The following is a 26,470-nucleotide window of genomic DNA, read 5'->3' on the forward strand; positions in this document are numbered from 1 at the left end:
ATATCAAAGGCCGTGGTATGTGCTATTATGTCTGTGGAATGGTGCATATAAAAGATCCCTTGCTACTAATGGAAAATGTAGCGGGTTTCTTCTCTAAGACTATACGTCAGAATTATCAAATGTTTGACATCCATTAGCAGATGATTAAAAAATAAATGTGCTCTAATCAGTAATGGCGTCGTTAGAAAAACTACTTTGACTTTCTTGATACGGCTTGTCATGTGATGGAGTTATTATAAAGATATCAGAACTTAATTTGTAAAACTTGGGACATTCAGAGTTATGGATGATATTTGCAGGGGCGTGCGCAGGAAATTTTGCAGGGGGGGGGGGGTCGAGGTGTCAAATTTTGCAGGGGGGGGGGGGGGTCGAGGTGTCTGGCGAAGCCCGATAACATCTCAGTACTTCCATATCCAGTACTTTTTTTTCGCTTTGACCCCAACCCCCCCCCCCCCCCCCCCCTGATTGTGTATTTGTGATTTTTGTTTTGTAATGGATATTATCCCGCGCGCACGCGCCTGATTTGTAATGAAAAACAAACAGAAAAGTTTTTTGTTTGACGACCCCACTAGAGCACATTGATTCATTAATCATCGGCTATTGGATGTCAACCGTTTGGTCATTCTGACTCGTAGTCATCAGAGGAAACCCGCTACATTTTTCCTAATGCAGCAAAGGATCTTTTATATGCACTTTTCTATAGATAGGAAAGCACATACCACGGCCTTTGACCAGTTGCGTTGCACTGGTTGGAACGAGAAAAATAATAATCAATTGAATGGATCCACCTTAGTTGAGCGCTCAAATGACTGAGCTAAATCCCGCCCCTATTTGTAATGAAGACAGGGGACAGTGAACTAAGTTCTTCCCGTTCCAACAAGAGTGTTGGCTTCGCTAACTGTTTTACGGAAGCCGTTTTTCAGTGGGCCTTTTTATGGATGTGTGCGCGTGTGTATATGGTAGAGTGTGTACGCATGTATTTGTGTTTATCACACAGATATTGAGAGAGGAAACCCGCTGTCGCCACTTCGTGGACTACTCTTTTTGATCAGCAGCAAGGAATCTTTTATATGTACCATTCCACAGACAGGGTAGTACATACCACGGCCTTTGATATACCTGTCGTGGTGCGCTGGCTGGGACGAGAAATAGCCCAATGGGCCCACCGGTGGGGATCGATCCCAGACCGACCGCGCATCGAGCGGGCGCTTTACCACTGGGCTACGTCTCGCCCCTAGACAGACAGACACACATACAGAGAGAGAGAGAGAGGAAGAGAGAGAGAGAGAGAGAGAGAGAGAGAGAGAGAGAGAGAGAGAGAGAGAGAGAGAGAGAGAGAGAGAGAGAGAGAGAGAGAGAGAGAGAGAGAGAATTCCTTCTGATAAAGCAGTAAGAACCATTTTACATATACTTTCTCATAGCCAGGACAGTACATACGGTCTTTGATGAACGTATGTCTGTCGACGGCGATATAACACGTGTATATGACGCCAGCGAGCTACCAATGGGCTAAATAATTCCGCCCCCGAATGTATGAGGCATATACAAATAATTGGTTGTAATATTAATGACGCTTAATGAGGTTAATTTCTGGCGCCACTGACTCAGATACTGTTCAAATCAGCTATTTTAGTAGGAAAGCTGAATAGCTTGACCTTACTGCCGTATTCAAATGAGAAGTTTTAACAGTTGCATGAACAAACGTTCCATAAATATACATGGCATTTCCGAACTCGAGTAGTATAGTTTATGTGGTCGTGAAGCTGTAAAGTCATAGATTTTGTTAAAAAATGTGTTGGAATTTTTTTTTTCCAGTATAATTATTATCGGCAAAACACGACTTAAAGTATTCAAAATTGGTAGTGTTTAAAAGTGTGACCTTAATTTAAAATGTTGAAGAGACTACACACGTTTCTCTTTGCGAAATAAAGTGGGCATGTATTATGCCAAAGGCAGGTTTTGGAATATGTCAATTGAAATACACAAAAAGCTAAAACAAACACATTAAAAAAAAATAATTAAAAAATTAAAAAAAAAACCCAACCAGACAGACATTAAAATCAATGTTGACCTTTTATTTTTTCTTCACGTACTGAGAAATCTGTTCTTTTTTTCTTTTTGGTAGTACATATTTATGGTGTAATTCTTTTAAATTTAGATCATATGTATTTTTAATTTAATTTATTCGGTGTTTAAGACCCCCCCCCCCCCCCCCCCCCCCCCCCCCCTCAAAAACAAAACCCCACACACATAAAAACCAAGTTCTACCTACCTGTGTCTATGATTATTAAATAGGAAAATGAATATTTGTTTAATAGACCGGCTTCAAAATAAGGACATTATGTAGACTTTATGCATTTTTGTATTCCTTATGTTATATTCTGTAAATATTTTAGTTGTGATAAACGCGCCTCAGGTGGTGGGTGTGGCCAGTATGGGAGAAGCCAAAGTAAGCACCCACTCTCCCCTCCCAAACCCACCCCCCCCCCCCCCCCCCCCAAAAAAAAAAAAAAAAAAAAAAAAACACAACCCAAATGGACAACTACTATTATCCTGTTCAATTATTTAGACCCAAAGTTTTTTGCAAATGTTACGTTTATTTCCTATTCGATATTTGTTTTCTTTGCATTTACATGAAAACAAACCCAAACCCCGACAGGTTTTATATACAAATCATCATATAAAATGCACGAAGTTGACTTAATTCCACTTTTTAAAAATCTCTGTGTGTTCGGAATACACGTTATTTCTCCTATAAATAACTAAGGTCATTTGCATATCAAAAGATTGGGATCTGAGGCTACGTGAAGGCCATTATAGCTTGTTTCACTAAATCACGGTTATTATTGTTTTGCAGTGTGTAACAGCATTGTCTAATCTTTCCGTTAAACATAGATACCATACCTAACCTAACACAACTGAGGTGTAGCACAGTAATAAACACAAATCACCTCACACACCGCAGGAATGTGCTTTCCAAATTTATAAATAAATTTAATGCAGGGCCGGACCCAGAAGACCAGTGGGGGGGGATAAAATGTCAAAGGCCACCAACATCAAATAATAATAAAAATGTTATTTAATTTGCCTCTAAATTGGGAACTCATACGTATATATAGTATTTATGGTGGTGCTAGGGGCTGGGGTTTGGGGGTGGGGTGTTACGTTTGTAATGCGAAAAACCAAAGGGCTATTGTTCGGACTCGTATGGGTTCAACCACTTTTTCATCCCGCAGACACAGCCCTGAATGTCCAAAATACGATAGCATTGCTTGGTCAATAACATCATTATTTCGATCTATGACTGCACGTGCTATTGTAGCAATGTGCAAACCACGTAAAATACAAGTTAGGTAGGGTATATAAATTCATTGAAAATGTATTAGTCGACATTCTTGTTATTGTTATTTGAGGAAAAATATGGGTAAATCGAAAAACACTTCAGTTGATGTAAAATCGTGTATTAAGAACGTTTTCGATTCTTGTGAAGATGAATATCAGCGCGGTAGACCTAGGTATGCTTCTTATCGAATTGTCGATCGAGTTGCCGCTGCACTTAAAGTTTCGGTTTCAACAGTAAAAAGAACTGTGAAAAATCTAAGCTCTACGAATCCGAGCACAGAAATCACTGTTAAAAAACGCGACCGAAAACTCATCGATTAATTTGATAAAGATGTTATTAGACGACGAGTATACAGATTTTATAGAGAGGGCGAATTACCTACATTACGTAAGATTAACGTGGCTTTAAGGGAGGAATGTGGAATCAACATATCCATATCAACTTTACGAAGAACACTCCGTGACCTCGATTTTAAATACCAACATATGTCTACAACCGGAAAAGTGATTTTTGAGGACGCCAATATATCAGACAGGAGACTGTCTTATCTCCATGAAATATCCAGTTTACGAGAACAGGGGTTTAATAGTGTATCAAGATGAGACCTGGGTGAATGTCAACCACACAACATCCCACCACTGGACAGATATCCACCCGGGCACAAGTACCGCCAATCACCTGCCGAAATCAGACGCTGCTGATAGAGTTCCTAAACTCTGTTCGGTGACTGGGAAGGGAAAAAGACTTATTATTTGTCATGTTGGCTGTGATAAATATGGATTGATAGATGGCTGTGAATTGATCTTTGAGGCTAAAAAACACAGACGGAGACTATCATGGTGAGATGAATCATGTCAATTTCATCAAATGGTTTGAAGAACAACTTATGCCTTCTCTACCAGAACCTTCTGTCATCGTCATGGATAACGCAAGCTACCACAACAAATTAACTGAGATTACACGATGTCCTGCACTAAACGCTAAAAAGGAAGAAATTCAGTCGTGGCTACGAAACAAAAATATACCTTTTGAGAGTAACATGACAAAGCCAGTTCTTTATGAAATTGTGAAAAGTAACAAATGTGTACAGCAATTTGTTACTGATGATATTGCTGAACGCCATGGGCACTTGTGTCTAAGACTGCCGCCAAGAAATTCTGAACTCAATCCGATAGAACTGATCTGGAGTCAAGTCAAAAGGCACATAGCTCGTCATAATGATGGTAAAATGACCACGGTGCGGAGAGAACTTGCACATGCATTGAACTCTGTCACACCTACACACTTCTCTGACGCAGTTAAACATGTAATAAAGATCGAAGAAGATTTTAGAAAACAAATAGTTTTATAAGAAATAAAATACCCCCTGTGATAGTCCCCCTTAACGAAGATAGTGATGAAGAAATGAGTTTGTCGACTGATCAAGTTATTTCTCCATACCCATCAGGAGTATTACTTTAATGTATGCATGAACTCTTTAACACCAAAAACTATTTATTTCCATATCATTCACTATAAAACACCTAACAACCTATAAACTAATCGACTAGAAATGCATATAGACTACACATACATACGAGAGAAATGTTTATTTAACGACATACTCTACGCATTTGATATACGTTTATGTGGCGTCAGACAAAACGGTTAAGGAGCATTATGACAGTGAGAAAGAAACTCGCTACCGCCACATGGGCCACTGTTTCCGATAAGCAATTTTGATAAGCAATAAGGGACGTTTTATATGCACCATCCCATATACAGGATAGCACATACCACAGCCTTTATACATCAGTTGTGGTGCACAGGCTGGAACTAGACACAACCCAATGGGTCCACCATGTGGGATCGATCAGTCGACCTACCATGAGCGAACGCTTTACCTCTGAGCTACGTGGCGCTCCATATACAAAAGAAGCCTTAAGTGGGGTTGGGGTTGTGCAGAGGGTCACACCTCCACCAATCGCATGCATACCATATTCTCTCTCTCCCTATAACCATATAACCATAGATTAAAATATGTTGAGTGCGTCGTTACATAAATGACGTCTCTCTCTCTCTCTCTCTCTCTCTCTCTCTCTCTCTCTCTCTCTCTCTCTCTCTCTCTCTCTCTCTCTCTCTCTCTCTCTGTATGTATGTCTCTCCCTTCAGCGCGCGCGCTTGTGTATTCCACAATATAATTATAATATTTGATACATATTTTTTTTTCAAACTGAAGTTTTGTCACTTGAACTCCCCACCTGAATCCGCGCCTGCTTCATGTTTACAGATATTTTCTTAAATAAAGGTCATACTACGATTTGTGCGGATAGGACGATAGAACCGAACATTAGTTTGAAACGCACTATAGAATGATGCTTTTGATATGCAAATGACCTTAGTTATTTATAGGAGAAATAACGCGCATTCCGAACACACAGAGATTTTTAAAAAGTGGAATTAAGTCAACTTCGTGCATTTTATATGATGATTTGTATATAAAACCTGTCGGGGTTTGGGTTTGTTTTCATGTAAATGCAAAGAAAACAAATATCGAATAGGAAATAAACGTAACATTTGCAAAAAACTTTGGGTCTAAATAATTGAACAGGATAAATAGAAGCATTATTGGCAGATTAGATAATAGAGAAAACCTTTTAAAACATTTGAAACGTGGTACAAATGAACTGTTTAGGGGGTTCAACAAATCTAATCAATGAGCTACTTGAATTTTAATATGGTGACCATTTTTCAAAATGGCCGCCATGTTATTCCGAAAATGTCTATTATTGTTGATGAATATTAAGATAAGTATCATATATTAGTCATCTCGTTTTAAGAATTTAAAAGCATGTTGAATCTATTTTTGATTATTAAAATGGAAATCACCTTTTGCACCAAACACAGTCAGCAGCTACCAACACCGACACGCGCATACGCAGATACAAGGTCATACAAGGGCACCTTGTTCTGTTAAAATTCAAGTTTGTTTTGTTTAACGACACCACTATAGTACATTGATTTATTAATGATCGGCTATCGAATGTCAAACGTGGTAATTCTGACATATACATTTTCCCATTAGTAGCAAAGGATCTTTTATATGCGCTTTCCCTTTTCGTGCTTATATCCACTTAAAGTTCAAACACGCTGTCTTGGACACACTGCTCAGCTATCTGGGCTGTCTGTCCAGGACAGTGGGTTAGTTATTGGTGGTTAGTGAGAGAGAAAAGAGGGTGTAGTGGCCTTATACCTACCCATTGAGTCGTTAAAACTCGCTGATCTGGGTGGGAGCCGGTACCGGGCTGCGAACCCAGTACCTACCAGCCTTATATTCGATGGCTTAACCACGACACCATTGAGGCTGGTTCCCACATACAGAAAAGCATAGCCTTTTTGATACCAGTTTTGGTGCACTAGTTAGTACGGGAAAAACAATCAAAGGATGTGTCCGCTGAGGTGATTCGATGCTATGACGTAGGCACCTTAGACGAAAGCTCTACCGACTCAGGTAGATGCCGTCCCCTTGTTCTGTATCCAAAATAGTCTACCTTATAACAGACATCAAGGTGATCTTGTCTTATCAACATCCTTTTTTAATTAGCTTGTCAGTTAGATCATTGCATCATTAATATACATGTTTATCATATACTTAGCTGTATATGTACAAGTACGTTGTATATGTTGATACTTTTTATAATCTTTTTTTCACCATTTCAACTTATTTTCGTGCTTATATCCAATTGAGGTTCATGCACGCTGTCCTGAGCACACACCTCTGTCCAGGACAGTGGGTTAATTTTTAGAGGTTAGTGAGAGGAAAGAGGGTGTAGTGGCCTTACACCTACCCACTAAGCCCTTAAGAACTCTCTCTGAGTTGGAGTCAGTACCGGGCTGCGAACCGTGTACCTACCAGCCTGTAGTCCGATGACGTAATCACACTGCTATCGTCTTTAATACAAACATGTTATTAAGTACTGTCGTTTTTTACAACAACAAAAACTACCATCACGCTAATCGCTTTGCTTTTTACCATTGATATCATCCTCGGCGTCTGTCCCGGACCAAATCACTGGCCATCCAGAGATCGGGCCCGGGACAGACATGCTCGAAACTCTAGTGGTATATGAGCATGTAAATACATATTGGTAACGGTGGTAATCATCCTCGGCGTCTTGTTATTTGGCCACGGTGGCGTCGTGGTTAGGCTATCGGTCTACAGGCTGGTAAGTACTGAGTTCGGATCCCAGTCGAGGCATGGGTTTTTTAATCCAGATACCGACTCCAAACCCTGCGTGAGTGCTCCGCAAGGCTCAATGGGTAGGTGTAAACGACTTGCACCGACCAGTCATCCATGACTGGTTCAACAAAGGCCATGGTTTGTGCTCTTCTGCCTGTGGGAAGTGCAAATAAAAGATCCCTTGCTGCTAATCGGAAAGAGTAGCCCATGAAGTGGCGACAGCGGGTTTCCTCTCAAAATCTGTGTGGTCCTTAACCATATGTCTGACGCCTTATAACCGTAAATAAAATGTGTTGAGTGCGTCGTTAAATAAAACATTTCTTTCTTTCTATATTATTCTGTCAACAGCAAATACATTTTATACGACGACAGGAGAGTGCATGTCACACCCTTTGATATACCTGTCGTGGTACACTGTATGCAATCTAATTAAAATCAGCTCCACTATTACATGTGGATCTAACAGCATATCGGCCTCCCCCACCCAAACCCCTAATACTTGCTGCTGGTAATAACTTGGTACTTGGAGATGCCTCGACCAGAAGCGGTCAGGCCCTTTATAAGGGCCCTATGGGCAACCTAGGGAGACACCACAGCATCGTAAAGGTCTAAAATTAACGAGCTACTCTCGATTCACTAATATCAAAACCTATATTAGCTCGGCCAATTACCTTTCAACCGACCGTTCAAAATTGCGCCAAATTCCCTCAATCAAAATTGCGCACCCTTTTCTCTTTGGCATTTAACTGCTCCATTCAAATTCCATAGCAGCACCACCACCACCCCCACCCGCCTGCTACCGATTTGATCGGGCTGCTGGTGCTCCCTTGCACCTGCCAGTGCAGGCGGTCCCTCCTCTCCCCTCCCCCCACCTTTCCTGTCGTGGACGGAGGAGCCGGCTCTTGTGCCCACGACAGGCGTGCGCTACAACAGCTTGTTCTGAATGTGCACGTAAAACCCTGTGACATGACATAACAGCAGCCCGTTGGAGCTCATGTCCAGCTGACCTTTTATTCGACCAATGAAAACCTTACTTGCAAAATCATGCCAGTGATTTGAAAATAGTTTGAAAACATTCGGGATTATGCCGAGGGTATACGAAATGATTCGGGTGAATTACGAAGTATGCCGGAAACTAATTGCAATATAAAATTTCATGTAAAATTAGTTTCAAGACGAAAAAAAAAAACCATTATGGAATAGCCATAAAATCTGTTTATACTAGTATACAATCCAGAGTTTATTACTGCACCCCTACCCCGTTTTTTTCAATGTTGAAACTGACCAACAAGTTCGCCTATTGTATAAACAGTCTCGCCGGATATTTTTATAATTTGTATGCTCCCGAATAACACTATAAAAGGCGAAGTGTAATTAGTCATAATTTAAATTATTTATAGATGAAATGTCACCTGGACATGGCAGTCCACGCAATGCTGTTAGATCTACAGGTAGACCCAGAATAGCTAATTGTAATCAGATTGCACTGTATGGCACGGGGAATAAAACAATCTGAGAATGTGTCCACTGAGGTGCATCGATGCTACGACGTAAGCACCTTAGGCGAACGCTCTTCCGACTGAGCTAGATCCCGCCCCCTGGTACTGTAACAAAATTACTCTACCTTGTAGCAGACATCAGTAGATATTTGGTCTTATCAACAGATTGTCAATTAGTTTATTACGGCATTAATATACCTTTTAATTTCATATTTCTATCTGTATCTGCACGAATGTACGTTGATACCCTAACATGTATGTATATATATAGATTGATTGATATATATATATATATATATATATATATATATCATTATCATAGGCTATATCTTAGATTTTCAGATCACATACTTTAAGAATTTGATAACTTTGCAAATTAGATGTAAATTAATCGAGATCACGGCACTAGGTTTATTGACATTTAAGCAAACGTATTAGTATGACACTCCATAATTGACGTATGCAATCATATATATATATATATATATATATATATATATATCAGAGATGGGGCGATTACTTGACAAAAGTAATCGATTACGATTACGATTACGATTACAAGATAATTGAAAGTAATCGATTAGATTGCGGATACATTGTCTAGCAATCATGATTACATTTCCACAAATCTACACAAATAATGAAATGATGTTACCACCATAAAGTTATGCACTTTATTTTACAACCATACCGATTTCATTCATTGAAAGACATAATAGATAATTTTGGATTATTTATTAAATTATTTCAAACATTTATAAACGTATGTATACTGCAGGGAGGGAATCAGTTTCCAAAACCAGATTTATTATTCTTAAATTTGGATTATTGACGAAAAGGTACCCATAACTATAGGTAAAATTATTGTATCAATGCATAGCATATATATTTTGTTATATTATTAAAATAAGCCATAATTGCAAACTGTCTGATCATTATTACTTGTTTTGTTTTTATTGTTTGTAGAACGTATACCATTTAATACCATCCACAAATTAAAATAAATTATACTTTTTTTTAAATCTATAAATGAAGAAATAAAGAACGAAAGAAAAGAACAAACAAGTAAATAAATAATTAAATTGATATCTGCATACATATACATGTGCACAAGTTGCTCATTGCATTTAATTGTTGACATTCTAAAAATTACTATTATTAATGAATCGATTTGCAGTCATGCTTGCTTTGTGCCATATTATAAGGATCCAATTGTATCGGTGAAAATTACAAGTATCTTGGTCTGGGTGTGTTTATTTTGGTATCATTAGAAGCGCCGCGTTTCGTAGAACATCTATTAAAATCAGCTTTCGGGAATTTTTATCAGACATATTAATATTTTAAGCTATTTTAAAGGAAAATAAACCAAGGTTTATCGTGATAGACTACTTTCAACTGGGTGTTTGCTTAATTAGTTACGTTTTTTGTGGTTATGTCTGCGACAGAGTGAGGATGACTGCCCATGAAACCAAGCTTGATACGACTGGCTGGCTGCCCGTCTGCAGTCGTAACCACTAACAAAAGAAAAGAAAGTTTTCCACGGTACCACTGGTGGACTTTTACACCTGTGACAAAACGAGATATTGTCAAACGTTTCTTAGTTGAATTCAGACCCGTGATAACGCTGTATATGCATTCAGAGGAACGCAAGTGTTTTATTACGGTAATGAATTAGGACACAAAACTGGGGAATGGTGCAGCGCCCTTTTATATATTGCTAGCTAGAACACTGTATTCATTCAAGTGGTTTTATAGTAAACGTAAACACGATAGATGCCATTGTGTGAATGTGTGTCTTCATCCCCTGGGTAACATTCATTTGATAATCCAGACGTTATGATCCCCCGTTTCTCAAGGCAAACAACAGTTCTCCGATGAGAATAGTAGACAATGGGAGATCAGTTCTACTGACTGACCAGTACTCCTAACCATTCTGCCTACAACCCACTTTGCCTACACCCATTTTGCCTACAACCCAGTATGCCTACACTCAGTTTGCCTACAGTATGACAACGTGACATCCCCAGTTAATAGTGGGACAATCCCTATTACGTTTTGTCTCAAACCAACATAAAAACATTGGGTAACATTGTATTATATAAACAATTAAGATTACAATTAACAGAAGTAATGTAATTGGGGCTTAGTGGCGCAAAGGTGATTTTACGCTCTTTATTGTGATTAGTATTAGTCCAATGATCCCATACTGCGATCCTTAATATGTGATCAAAGTGTTAAATGGCATCCATGATTCTTTGATATAGGATTAAAGTTAAATGTTTATATAAACAAGGATTATCAGAAATGGCTTCCAAAACATATATATGTATATATATTGAGCTGTATTTGCAGAATAGGTTGCTATATCGTTGCACTATGGCTGGGTTACAGAGAGTTGAATTTATAACGTCACAAAAAGGTGGCCAACAAGTCTTATATGCAGGTTTCCGATACCGATTGAATGTCCGTCGCCAGTCTTCTACACATTGGAAATGTGTAGTATCTGGGTGCAATGGTAGGCTCAGTACAGTAGACGACTATATGAAGTCTGTGTCTGTACACAGTCATCCTCAGATCGAAGATCCGGATGCTGTACGATTATTGAGCACACCCAGGACTCGTGTTCGGAATGAGTTGCTCCCAGTACAAGAGATATACAATGAGGAGGTTAGTATGTTAACCGATGAACAGGCAGCTATCGTACCGTCATTCAGTAGTCTTGACTTCGGTCTATACCGTCACAGACGTAAGATGTTGCCCAAACTTCCAATAAGTCGGTCGGAGGTAGATCTACGTGATTATTGGGTCGAAACGAAAAATAACAAACGTTTCCTGGCAATAAATGATGGCGATGACGACAAATTACTTGTATTTACAACCGATGAAATGCTTGTTAGAATGCAGGATGCTGAAACCCTATTCGTGGATGGTACGTTTTATACGTGTCCTGGTTTGTGGGATCAGCTGTATTCGATTCACTGTTTATCTGGTGCTACGATGGTTCCTGTTGCATTTGCCCTAATGCCGAACAGAACAAGGGCAACATATGTGAGATTGTTTAACCAGCTGAGCTCTGTGGTTGAGGAAAAGACCGGGTTTGACTTGTCACCTGAAGTTGTACTGACTGACTTTGAGATTGTAGCAATCCAAGCAATCGAGGAGATTTTCCCAGATGCCGACACACGTGGTTGTTTGTTTCATTTCAATCAGTGCATGCTGCAAAAAGTTCAGGGGCTTGGACTTATGAGACTGTATCGTGCTGATCAAGGGGTACAAACTCTAGTTAGACGTTTGCCTTTGCTGCCTATCGATCATGTTCAAGATGTGTGGATAGACATTATGAATGAGCGACCTGATCACCTGCCCCATGTAACTGAATTTACAGACTATGTGACAACAACGTGGGTTGATGATGACTCCTTGTTCAAGGTAGCTATGTGGACCCAGCATGGCAACATTGGTCCTAGAACCAATAACCACCTTGAAGGGTGGCATTCCAAGCTGAACCGTTCTCTTACATAAGCTCACCCTAACATTTATGAGTTCATAAATAAACTGAAGGACGTTGAAGAGAAAACCAGAAGGACACTGATCCAACTTGACCATGGGGCAGCTCCAGTACCACGAAAGCGGGTGTATCGTGATATTGATACACGTCTTATGAGGCTGAAGAATCAACTTCAACAAGGCCGCAAAACTCCTTTAGAGTTTTTAGACGCTGCCAGCCACTTGCTAAAATTGCAGTTGTAAATATGACTTTGAACTTTGTACAAAATATTTATTTAACATTTCTGGGTCATTTTAATAGTTTAATCGTTTTTGTTGTGTAATGTTAATCGTTTTTATAATAAAATATGTGTTTGTCATATTATTTTGTCATGTTATTTTATACATAGGGACCATACATGGAATGTTCCACTTTTAACTGGGGATATCATCTTTTCATACTGAGTGTAGGCAAACTGGGTTGTAGGCAAAATGGGTGTAGGCAAAGTGGGTTTGTAAGCAAAATGGGAGGACACCCCTAACTATAAGCACTGTTACTGGAGTTGATGCTAAACACATCTAAGTTTAGTAAATAATTATGAGTAATCGTGAAAGTAATCGCTGATTACGATTACATTAGCAATATAATCGATTACGATTGCGATTACATGATATTCTCAAACAATGTAATCGATTACGATTGCGATTACATGATTACGATTACCCCGTGTCTCTCTCTCTCTCTCTCTCTCTCTCTCTCTCTCTCTCTCTCTCTCTCTCTCTCTCTCTCTCTATATATATATATATATATATATATATATATATATATATATATATATATATATATATTCAGAGAATAGGTCCACCTAGGTGGTTCGACCCAAGCACCTCAGGCGATGGTTCAACCAACAGAGCTAGATCTCGCCCCATCATACAAGGTTGGATGTATCGTCGTGAGGAGTGGCAGTCCTCTTATAATCAAAGCGTCTGGTTGTAATCCATGTGACCACTCCCGGCCATGGCTCGGAATTGACAGGAGGCGGGCAGCAAATGGCACTCAAACCGCACAATATGCTTTCTGATAATTAGCTTTACAAGCAGTTTCTGCATTCCATCTCAGACTTCACAGTATTCCAGCTATATCCAAATCGCTCACAATATTTTATATGTATTTGTCTCAAGTCTTCTACATTGCTATTGAACATTTTTCTTACACATTTATTGGTGAGAATATAAGTCGTTATTTTTTTTTATAACACGCACTGTTAACACAACAGTGTGATAACAGTTTAAAGACATACGACTGGCTGCTCCTGTTATTCTGTGACGTACAAGTTAACCTGAAATTGACTTGTTTGTGACGCATATAAGTTAAAAACAAGCGCTAGGGCCGTAAATAGGTTTTAGTTGTAAGATAAATGCTATATAACTGTCTCTCATATAGTGTTCGCTATATATTATTAATTTATCCTGCAACCAGTGTTCCTACTGGCCTGTTATGATGACCTGTTAAAGCAAAGTCATAACAGTATACTAGCATGTTATGACTTTTGACGTCACGTACAAAGGGAACTACTTTTCCACCCACAGATATCATTCAAATAACAGGACACAAGAATATATAGTCAATAAATCATTACAGCGCTATCACTAAACAACAACAGGAAGAATATTCAAAAGTGATATCTGGCGCGAATCGACGTGATTCTGGCTGTCAGCTTGTGTCTCAAACAGTGAAATGTACAAGTACAGTAACTAGCCTTGATTCAGGCCACAACTCGGCTGACAGCTTGTGTTCGAATGCAAGTTTGTTAAAACAGTGATAAAATACTTATCCACTCCAAAATTTGTTGGGTTGCAGGATAAGGATAATAACCAGTTAATGACGGTTGATATCGGCTTTATCCTCATCTTCATAAATCAAGGCAAATATTCGTTCCTCGTATTCAGCCTTGATACATGTCGTCAAGAAATCGTGCCACAAAATGCTTAAATTTCATTGGATGCGATGAGATCTGATTGCAACGAATCGCAACGCTCCTTATAGATTCCCTTGTTATTGTAAACAAAGATGGCAGCGTCAGCGTCCGTGGAAACGTGTCGTGTTTGTCACGATATGTTTAAAAAAAAGGTTTCGGCAGTTAATTTTTGATATTGCTTTCAAGATTGTCACATGTTACCGATGCTGTGATTGGTCAGCGATGTCATCGTGTAAGGGACATAATCGGTGTTACAAATGTTCTTCCAATAGAGGGCGCTAGTAGTGGATATCAGTAATCTTGACTACATGTATCAAGGCTGAATACGAGGAACGAATATTAGCCTTGATTTATGAAGATGCTTTATCCTGTTCAGGACGAATGGGAAATTTCCCATTCTTACCTTCACAGGATAAAGCCGATATCAAGCGTCATTAACTAGTTATTCTCTATTAATGTATTGGTATAATTTTGAGATTATTATTTTTAAAGTGCTTCTCAATTTATAGTACTGGCTTCCAGATTTAAATTGAAGAGGCATGGGATTGCTTCCCACTCATCAAGATTAATTTTTAGCCAATTCGGCCTTGTCAAAACATCCTTTAAACTCTGCCCCGTGCAGAGATACAATTTGGAATGTTTCAAAGGTTTTGTGTTAATATGTAAATAGTACCAAACTTTAACACGTTGTCTTCTCACGTCATGCAATCTGCGCTTGCTCTTTAATAGGACAATCCAGATATTGCTCGCTATATCTTGTTCATTTATTACTTAAATATCAAAGGCCGTGGTATGTGCTATATCTGGCTATGGGATGGTGCATATAAAAGATCCCTTGCTACTAATGAACAAATGTAGAAGGTTTCCTTTCTGATACTATATGTCAAATTACTGAAATATGTTTGACATCCAATAGCCGATGATTAATAAATCAATGTGCTCTGGTGGTGTCGTTAAACAAAACTTATTCCTTAAAGGGACTGTCCACTGTAAAATTGTTTTCCACTAATAGAAACTTTTTCAAAATTACACATTAAATACATCTTCTTGTTTAGAATATTAATGTCTTTATACTCAAGAGGGGTGGGATGTAGTCCAGTGGTAAAGCGCTCGCTTAATGCGCGGTCGGTTTGGGATCTATCCCCATCAGTGGGCCCATTGGGCTATTTGTCGCTCCAGCCAGTGCACCACGACTGGTACATCAAAGGCCGTGGTATGTTCTATCCTGTCTATGTGATGGTGCATATAAAATATCCCTTACTGCTAATCGAAAAGAGTAGTTCATGAAGTGGCAACAGCGGGTATATCTGTGTCGTCCTTAACCATATGTCCGACGCCATATAACCTTAAATAAAATGTGTTGAGTGCGTCGTTAAATGAACCATTTCCTTCCTTCTTATACCCAAGATGTTTGTTGCCGTCCTAATGTTTGTATGGTAACCCAAACCGGATTTTATTTCTCAATAATTCTGTACGTACGAAAACAAATATGTTTCGAAGTAAAACGACAAAAGAAGTGTTACAAACATTATCTCATGGCCGCAAATACACTGGATAAATACATTTCAAGACCGTCCTCGGTGACGTCGTGGTTAGGCCATGGGTCTACAGGCTAGTAGGTACTGGGTTCGGATCCCAGTCGAGGCATGGGATTTTTAATCCAGATACAGACTCCAAACCCTGAGTGAGTGCTCCGCAAGGCTCAATGGGTAGGTGTAAATAACTTGCATCGACCAGTGATCCGTAACTGGTTCAACAAAGACCATGGTTTGTGCTATCCTGCTATACCTTGCTGCCTGTCGTTAGAGTAGCCTATGTGGCGACATCGGGTTTCCTCTAAAAAAACCAGTGTCAGAATGACCATATGTTTGACGTCCAATAGCCGATGATAAGATAACAAAATCAATGTGCTCTAGTGGCGTCGTTAAATAAAACAAACTTTACTTTAATACATTTCAAATGACCTTTTTCCGAATTATTTCAAATTTCGTTTGGCCGTTGGAATATGTCAAAAAATGCATTGGTTATGGACATATCATTTCTAAGCAAGAACATGTAAGAAATTTTAATTTTAATAATGTAATAATATTTAATTTGCCGAAAACCTCTTAAATAACGGAGACTTTTTAACGATTGTAATTGCATATCAAATATATTTTTCTGCATAAAATATTAGTGGCTCTATATTAAACATGTTTCTGATCGTTCTAATATTTGTACTAGGTTAAATTTAATTTTATTTCCTAAAATATTTTTTAGTACGTACGAAATATTTCTACGATTAAACTTATATATTAAATATATTTAATTGTTTAGAATATCAGTGTCTGTATATTCAATGTGTTTCTGGTCGTTTTATTATTTGTAAGAAGCCCAAACTGGATTTTGTCTTCAAATAATTTCGTACGTACGAACATTTTTTATTTTTGGAAATAAAATGAAATTTAACCTAGTACAAATATTAGAACGATCAGAAACACGTTTAATATGCAGCCACTAATATTTTATGCAGAAAAATATATTTGATATGTAATTACAATCGTTAAAAAGCCTGTTAGTCGATAGCATCTTAAAAATTGCAGCAAACTCAGGAATGTCCCTTTAAAACATTATTTCAGTTGGCAAACATTTCATTGACAAACAAACACATGATACCAGGAAATCCATGATGCGTTTATTGGTCTTTGTAGCAAATACGTAAAGATAATTTGTGGCTCAGTACAAAATATTGATGGAAAAATTTAATGAACCTAGAAATCGTCTGTTAAAGGCATATTGTCACAGACCACTGACCTATTTAATGGTCTAACAAAGTATTACCTGAACAAAAATAATTTGATTTGTCCCTAAATGTACTATATTCAACCATCTTCATAACCACCATACTCCATTTATTGATGACATTTTGTAAAAATAATTGAATTATGACAATGGTCCATAATTCAAAAACTAAAATTGCTGAGAGGGATGACATGGATTTCACTCCATCATGGTTCAGTTAAGGTGATGCGATAGCTAGATTTGGTTTCCAACAATTAATGTAATTTTTATTTATTATCAATTTTTAGGGAAATATGGTCCTTAAATCCGTGACAGTATGCCTTTAAGACCAGATGTGTTTTAAGAAAACCTAATAAATGGTTTATAGGGACAGTAAGCTATGAGGTCCTTAGATTATTATATCATGTCATTCTATAGTTCGAACACATTGCAAGACATCAACATAACTGTGATGTTATAGAGCGTAACAATTTTAGTGTTGTTGGGTTTTTTTTTCTCTACAGTAGTGTAAGGGTAAGAGGGATTCTATCGTCGAATAAAAGTTTAAAGAAAAATAAAATAATGCATTTGAATTGTAGACAGCTTTCTTCAAATACAGTGATATGTCAATATGTGTGGTAGTTCCGTTACCAGCCAGAATAGCCTGCACAATTCCAGTCTAACTTCAGTGTCTAAGAGCGCAACACTTCTAGAAATCGGTTTGAGTTGTGGTCGTTCCATCTTGAGATATAATTAACTGCTAATAGTGTAAGAAAACCCCGAAGAAGGAAATCATTCATTTAAAACACCCACTGATGAAAATGAAGAACAAAAGTTCATCCGACTGTTTAAAAAGAAAAAAAAAGAAAAAAGAAAGAATTTCTCTGATATAACGCAGTACTGGAGTTATTATCATGGCCGTTTTACGATGACAGATTCTTTCTCTTCTTTGAAAATCGTTTGCAAAAAGACATTCCCCACATCACCTATTAATTATCCTCATGAGTCTTGGCTATTCGAGGAAGAGAAAATCTAATTTGCTAAGTTTGTTGATCTCACAACACCTGGTTGAATGGGTTTTGCTGAACCGAACGCACCTGCGATTTTCCACCAACAGGAAGTATAATAGCGCCATCTTGAATGCAATTACTTGGTGAGCTCGTATTTGTCTACGCTGCTGTGTCGTGATTAATCTTGTGTCACTGGCAGGGCACGAACTGAAGGAAATACCTTGTTACTTGAGAACTGGCACTGCATGTGATCACGATGTCTTTGTTTAATGTCGCTGTTCAATCAGGTCATAAAAACTAAAGTCATGTGATAAATTAAAGTCACGTGATAAAACTACGTAACAGATAACTTAACCTGCACTGATAGGGGAAAAACTTTCTACTTGAGAAGTGAAACTTTATTATTTAAAAACAAATTGTGGCACACGATAAAGTAAAGTCATGTGTTAAAACTGATAGGCTTAGAAGGAAATAACTGCAACTCCTGCAATTGCCAGCGGCAATCGGCAATATCGTGGCGATTGCCGTGGAGTTTTTAATTCTCCACGGCACTTTTCTTTGTCTTGAACTATATTCAGGATTTTTTTCAATGGCATGTTTGGGTGGGGTTTTTTTGCCGAGGACATTTTCTTAATTGCAGGGTTGTTAACTATCTACTTGAGAAGTGAAATTTTTATCAAATATTTGTCGCACAGCCTGGTATTATTCGGTTTTCGTTTAATGCCAGTGTTCACTGTTCAATAACTTGATAAAAATTAAATCACACGATAAAGTAATGTCGTGTGTTAAAACGAAATAAAATTATTAACCTCCACTAATGGGATTCGAAGGAAATACCTTTGTACTTGAGAAGTAAAACTTTATAAAAATCCTTGTGGCATAGTCTGGTATCATGCTCTCATCGTTTAATGCCAGTGTTCACTGTTCAATCACGTGATAAAAATTAAATCACACGATAAAGTAAAGTCATGTGTTAAAACTAAAGAAAAATGTAAATTAACATTCACCTATAGGATTCTAAGGAAATAACTTTATACTTGAGAAGTGAATCTTTATAAATCCTTTCTAGCACTGTCTGGTACCACGCCGTTCTCGATTAATGGCACTGTTCAGTCACGTGATAAAAAGTCACATCGCATGATAAAGTATAGTCACGTGATAAAACTAAATGGAACAGATAAATGAACCTCCACTGAGAGGATTCGAACCAGTGATTTTCTATATTAGATTCCAGCACAATACCAATTGAGCCAACAGCAATTCCCGCTAGCTACGTTAGTTAGCAGTTAAGTAGCCAAATCACGTGTGTTTCTTTAAACATAATTTTGTTCTTGTTTGCTTGGGGTGATTATTTTCATTTCATTTTTTATTTTATTTTGCTACCAGCACACGTGCTGTTCGTGTGATCCATTAAGTTTTTATGGATGCTTCCTCGTTACCAGCCTGTAGGATTAAACTGCAATGGTTTTCGCTTTGAAGAACGGTCGGTGTAACGCTTTCGAGATGTACCATAACGTCCGGACGATCTGTAACTCGTAGTTCGCTTCCGCCATTGCTGGTTGCTCGAGTCATCCTCATCCGGGCTATTAAAATGTCCCGACGCGTCTCTCAGCGCTTGCGTCAAGGCTGCGGTCCAGTTCGCATCTCTCTTTCGACGCCATCCGGTCGGATTGAAGCTCGGCTTCAACCGTTTCACTTGCAGCTCTTTGTCAAAACCTCCATCATCTTCAGCCTCTTCTCCGTTCTTTTTTTCCTCCCCAATTTTCAAGATCCTCAGAATCATGTTCTCTGTTTCTTTGTTAGCTGGTCCAGAAAACAGCCGTTGGAATTTGTCGGAAAATGATTTTTTGAACACATCTGCATCGCTGTCAACTAACAAATCACCGGCGGAAGTGGAATCTCTATTTGAGTTCAAGGTCATGGACAGGGCAAATGGCAGGTAGACGACCATGAGGCAGCATGTCTGGACCAGACTGATTTTCATTCCTGCAGGACGAGTGGTATTTGTCTTCCTTTCTTTTGTTTTCTTCTGCAAAAGACAAACGTAAAGAAAAGTTAAAGTTAGAACACATTGATTATTAATCATCGGCTACTGGATTTCAAACGTTTGTTAATTTTGACATATGGTCTTAGAGAGGAAACCCGCTACATTGTTCCATTAATAGCAAGGGATATTTTAGATGCAACATCCCACAGACAGGATAGCACATTTCACGGCCTTTGATATACCAGGTTGGAAGGAGAAATAGCCTAATAGGCCCACCAGCGATAACGATCTCAGACCGACCGCGCATCCAGCGAGCGCATTACCATTTGGCTACGTCCCGCCCCCAAACGTAAAAAAAATGACTGGGCGTTTAATAACAATATCCATTACTATTCCTCACATATGGATTTGGTCTCACAATACATTTGTACGTACGAAGATAATATATATTAGGAAATAAAATGAAGTTTGACCTTGTAGTAGTTCAAATACCGGCCTCGGTGGTGTTGTGATTAAGTCATCGGGACATAAGGCTGGTAGGTACGGGGTTCGCAGTGGGTAGGTGTAAGACCACTACACCCTCTTCTCTCTCACTAACGACTAACAACTAACCCACTTTCATGGACAGACAGTCCAGATAGCTGAGGTGTGTGCCCAGGACAGCGTGCTTGAACCTTAATTGAATATAAGCACGGAAATAAGTTAAAGAAAGAAAGTAGTTCAAACACTAGCACAATCAGAAATACATTTAATATACCGCCATTAAATATTACATTCACAAATATGCCAAGTTTAGTGGGTGTGTTTGTTTAAAGCAATATCCTGGGAGAAAGAGCTGGACAACTGGGGTCGTCCTTTTCAGGGTATGTGGTATGTTTTCCCCAGGCAGGCAAAGGTACATACAAAAATCCATAGGCCTGCTGATATTAATAAAAATGTTATAGCCACTAACGCTATAATAATTTATAGTAACATAGAGCGTAATTAACTGTGGTCTGTGGCCAATTGGGGAGATGTAAATTATTATTAACTTTTGTTGGAAAAGACGTTAAAATCCCTTTAAACTTGATTCATGGGGATGTGTAAGAAACTGTAAATACACTCGCGTTCGTCAGATAACATTTATCTTACAACTCGTTGATTAAAATCTTTTCAAGTAAATGTGACGGCACAGCAGGACGGACTGTACAGGCAGGGACTCTTGATGCCATCGATGTCCAACGCGACCATTCACCGCATCCTGAAAATGGTACTGCGGGACATCTATCCAGAAGCCATCGACAGAAACATCGCGATGTTGACTGAAGGACTCCCCAACTTCAGGCCTGAGCAGACCATCACTTCGCCATGAGTCCTGCGACGCCAACCTTAACTAGGACAGGTAACCTCCTTTTTTTTGGGCTTAGTTGGACTTTAAAATTTTTGTTGATTTTTTTATAAATAGTCCAACGCACTTTACTTTGGCGCCCGTTCAATTGCTCAAATCACCTTAAAACCTTTTAGGCCGAGCAGTCAAATATATTTTTGGATTTAATTTCTTAGTACGGACATGATTGGGGTGCAGGTTATTCTCCGTCGACTTAGGCTTTTTAGACCTTACTATTTTGTTTTATTATTCCAAATTCCGCCCACTTCAAACTTACACCCCCCCCCCCCCCCCCCCCCCCCCCCCCGTCCCGGACTTAGTCACTGGCGAAAGTCAGAGATTAAGCCCGTGATAGGCGTGCGTAAAGCCTTCGTGGCATATATGCACGTAAATACTTTACCTACCTATCAAGTAAATGTAATATACGTTTTTGACATCGTTAAAGGATAAATGGTATCTAACAGCCACATATATGCATGCAGTATATATTCCCTATTTATTATCCCTGCGCGTGCTGTAACCTCACCGTGGTGCAGGGGTGTAACATTCTCTTTGAGAATGGCCAATACAGCACAAATTGAAATTTTGAGTAAAAGTCAGTATCTATCTGTGATATTTGTATTTTGGCACAGTTCTTAACACTGTTTTGATTTTAAATCTTGAATTTTTATATTGATGTTGATCATCACCTTATTTGTTTGCATTACCATAGTTTGACACCCAATAGCCGATGTATTTTTCGTGCTGGGGTGTCGTTAAACATTCATTCATTCATTCATTCATTCCCAAATCATTTGGCCATGCTAAGGTCAGAGTACCTTGGTTCATTTTCTTTTAATTGTAGCGTTTTCACAGTGTATTAAACTAAACATGTCTGTATATGTCATATGATAAGCGTTTACACATTGTAATACCGTTAATATATACACGTTATACACGTCTAAATATGATAAGCGTTTACACATTGTAATACCGTTAATATATACACGTTAAACACGTCTAAATATGATAAGCGTTTACACATTGTAATACCGTTAATATATACACGTTATACACGCCTAAATATGATAAGCGTTTACACATTGTAATACCGTTAATATATACACGTTGTACTTGTCTAAATATGATAAGCGTTTACACATTGTAATACCGTTAATATATACACGTTATACATACCTAACTATGATAAGCGTTTACACATTGTAATACCGTTAATATATACACGTTATACATGTCTAAATATGATAAGCGTTTACACATTGTAATACCGTTAATATATACACGTTATACATGCCTAATGTGCACGATGTGCACACTATGATCTGTTAGATATGCGTAGAAAAAACCCTGCTGTCTATGAAACATGCTGTAAAAACATGAATTAAATTTTACGAAAAAAAAAATGTCGCTGGTCAGACCATAGTTCAAGAATTGATCCGGCGATCCGGCTTTTTTTTTGCTTTTTTTTTTTTTGTAAACATTCTTTGCACAGAAACAGTGGATATTATTTAGGTGGGTTTTTTTTCGTCCTCCTCATTCTGCCTTGGTCCATTATCAGTGGCCAAGGTGCATCCTCCTTTGCCTTGGTACGCTAAATATGTTCCTACACAATAGCACGGGGGATGGGGTGGGAGGGGTCAGATCTATATGACCGAAATCGACGCGCGCGCTGACCAGAGACCAGAAATGTATTTTGCTTGACTTTGAAAGCGCCAGTGAATTTTTAAGAACAGAACATATTGGTCCCAAACCAGCTGGTTCATCTAAAGGTTTTCTTAAAAGAAAGAAAGAAATGTTTTATTTAACGACGCACTCAACACATTTTATTTACGGTTATATGGCGTCAGACATATGGTTAAGGACCACACAGACATTGAGAGAGGAAACCCGCTATCGCCACTTAATAGGCTACTCTTTTCGATTAGCAGCAAGGGATCTTTTATATGCACCATCCCACAGACATGGTAGTACATACCACGGCCTTTTAATATACCAGTCGTGGTGCACTGGCTGTCCCAGAGCGAGAAATAGCCCAATGGGCCCACCGACGGGGATCGATCCCACACCGACCGCGCATCGAGCGAGCGCCTTACCACTGGGCTACGTCCCATCCTTGTCTTAAAACAAAGTCACTCGCGAGTGGTCTTAACGGTTCTGAAGCTGAATATTAATTAAAGCATGTGGATGCCAAGGCGGCTGAATAGCTGATTGCACTCGATTTGTCACGAGCGTAGAGCAGAAAGCTTTTGGTAATTCAATTCAATCAGTCGAAATTGCGACCTTGGTAACCATTACTTCTGCATTAAAAAAACAGAACACATATTTTGGTCATCTGTGTTTCCAAACAAATATTTCCTTTAGGCGACTTTTTCATGTTCCGTAGATTTTAGCCTTGAAATGTTTATTCTTTATACATAACTTGACAAAATGCAGGCCCGTAGGAACGCTGTTTGAAGTGGATGGTTACAATCTGTAGTGGGGAAAACCAGATGTGTATCTTTATTTTTATAGAATAGGACCTGAAATGATTCTCTCTCTCTCTCTCTCTCTCTCTCTCTCTCTCTCTCTCTCTCTCTCTCTCTCTCTCTCTCTCTCTCTCTATATATATATATATATATATATATATATATATATATATATATATATATATATCGTTAAAAAGTGTATGTTTTTCTCTACATGACAGGCTTGTTTCGTGAGAGAGTTGAATTATTGCTCTCACTCATCAGATGTAGATTTAATTACACCGTCAACGGAAAGCTGATGACGTAATGGACTCTGTGACGTCGAGGTTACGTCACTATGCAGGTCTATAATAGGTGATGTGTGGTATGCGCACAGAAGGTATTTGCGTCTGTGTCGACATGCTGATACGAGTTCATTCTTGGAGTTTAGTGTGCTGGTTTCAGGTTTATACATTATGAACAGTTTTTCCTTCAGGCAGAGGTTACATCTTTTGCTCGCTGGAGAGTATGATTTTGCTTTGGATAAAATTTTCCACTTAATGGTGTATGGGGTGAATCTATCCTTCAGTGTCCAAATGTACTGACTTAGCGCTGTTGCGTTCTTCTGTGTTGCGTTTTGAAAACTGCTCGTGTGCGCAGTATATCTCGTCTTATATATCATATAATATCTTACATTTTCAGTGCAATCATGTGGAAGCCAGAGGCTCGCATAATACAATTTTTATTCCTAATATATGATATTGACAATACCGAAAAACACCCCGGTAATAACCTCTATATACCTCCCCCCCCCCCCCCCTCTCTCTCTCTCTCTGTGTGTGTGTGTGTGTGTGTGTGTGTGTGTGTGTGTGTGTGTGTGTCGGTCTCTCTATATCGGTCTCTTTGTGTGTGTTTCTCTATCTTTCTTTCTTTCTTTCCTTCCAGTATATAGTTGTTTGTCTAATTGTTTCTCAGAAAATTTATTTACAATATCCATATTTTGTTATTCCGGTATCAGCAGTGTTTACTATTTTGTCCTACTGCATTCCCAAGGAAAGGTAGATCTATCAACGTACGTGTCAGCTGTCGTGTCGCGTAGTGTAGTTTACACGTCATATATCGGAGAATTATTCCCAAAACATCACACACGATTTGCACTACTTCAGCGAAATTATCGACATTTGTTTTAAGTGGTTAAAACTAGCTCAGTTTGACTAACGAAGCTCAACGCCAAGCCACGCAGAAACCCCAATAATGTCTGCATGAAGTAAGTTCGGTTTGCTTCAAAGAATAACTCTTTAATAGTGTCGTTTGTTAGTTTAGTCCATTTGCTTCTCTGCCTCCCAGACTTCATGAATCAAGCTTAGAATTTATGTATTACGTCAGAGCGGTCAGCGGTTTCGATGGTCCGTGGAGGCGTTCAGTTTCGTCTTTCACAACTTGGTTTGTGAAACCTGACGTGGAATCCGTCTACCTGTATTAACGCCAAATCCCGCTGGCTTTGTCTCATCTCGTGCATGTAACTGATATTATTAGGCATCGATTTAGCAAACCTTCACCGGCGGGGCCCTAGTTTAGTCTAGTCTAGGTCGCAATTCGACAGTTGTCCAATCCCTTGAAATTTCAAACAATTCATGTGAAAACACCCTCCGGCCAAAACACCCATTGGTATGCATCCATTCTGTAAAAATATCATGCCATTCTGGTTAACCCCGATAAAAGACAAATTAACAACATTGAGATAGAAAAATCAGCCCAAAACTGTTTCTTCTGTTAATGGTGACAATAATTACTATTCACTTGAGCTTTTGTTTTTACAAATATTACTCAAAACTGCGTAATAATAAATGCATTGACATAGTCTGTTTTGCATACACACCAATCACATACAAACCTTCAAATTTTTTGCCTGAAGGTCATTTTGTGCATTTAAATTTAATATCGCTTCATTTCCATGATTAAACGAAACATTGCACTTTTAGGCGATTTAAAACAAAAACAAAAAATGTCCCACTTTTGGAAACTGAATGTAAAACATTGAAAAATATGTTTTGTATTGGTGACAAAGTTTTAAAGGGACAAACCCTGGTTTTTAAACACTAAGGCATATTTCTCACTATTAGAGTCGTTTATGATCATTGAAATCAAACATTACCTATATTTTATTGTTTAGATTATCCATTTCCGTACAACCGAAGTGTTTCCGGTCATCCTGGTGTTTCTAATACCACAAAATGCATTTTTCATATATTTAAAAACGCACGTGCGTCTGAGAAGTAACGATCTTTAGTTGCGTTTTAGGCTATGTTTAAGGGTATTTCAACGTCACTGACTCTTGTTTCACTCTATTGTATCCAAATTTGTTACAGGTATGTAA

The 26,470-nt window shown here is 38.5% G+C and overlaps 2 protein-coding genes across 2 annotated transcripts in view; one reads left to right on the forward strand and one right to left on the reverse strand.

The window, feature by feature from the left end:
• Positions 1 to 11,602: 11,602 nt before the first annotated feature.
• On the forward strand, positions 11,603 to 12,583 carry LOC121375235. The gene has a single exon (XM_041502608.1). The coding sequence runs from the start codon at positions 11,603 to 11,605 to the stop codon at positions 12,581 to 12,583; it is 981 nt and encodes a 326-aa protein (XP_041358542.1).
• A 4,926-nt stretch (positions 12,584 to 17,509) lies between these two features.
• LOC121367672 overlaps positions 17,510 to 26,470 on the reverse strand; it is a 29,422-nt gene continuing 20,461 nt past the window's right edge. The window contains exon 2 of the mRNA XM_041491986.1: positions 17,510 to 20,325. Coding sequence (XP_041347920.1) covers positions 19,732 to 20,280 — 549 coding nt within the window. The 5' untranslated portion in view covers positions 20,281 to 20,325 and the 3' untranslated portion in view covers positions 17,510 to 19,731. The remainder of the gene's footprint in view (positions 20,326 to 26,470) is intronic.

The sequence above is a fragment of the Gigantopelta aegis genome, chromosome 1 (assembly GCF_016097555.1).
Source record: "Gigantopelta aegis isolate Gae_Host chromosome 1, Gae_host_genome, whole genome shotgun sequence".
Classification (NCBI taxonomy): domain Eukaryota; kingdom Metazoa; phylum Mollusca; class Gastropoda; order Neomphalida; family Peltospiridae; genus Gigantopelta; species Gigantopelta aegis.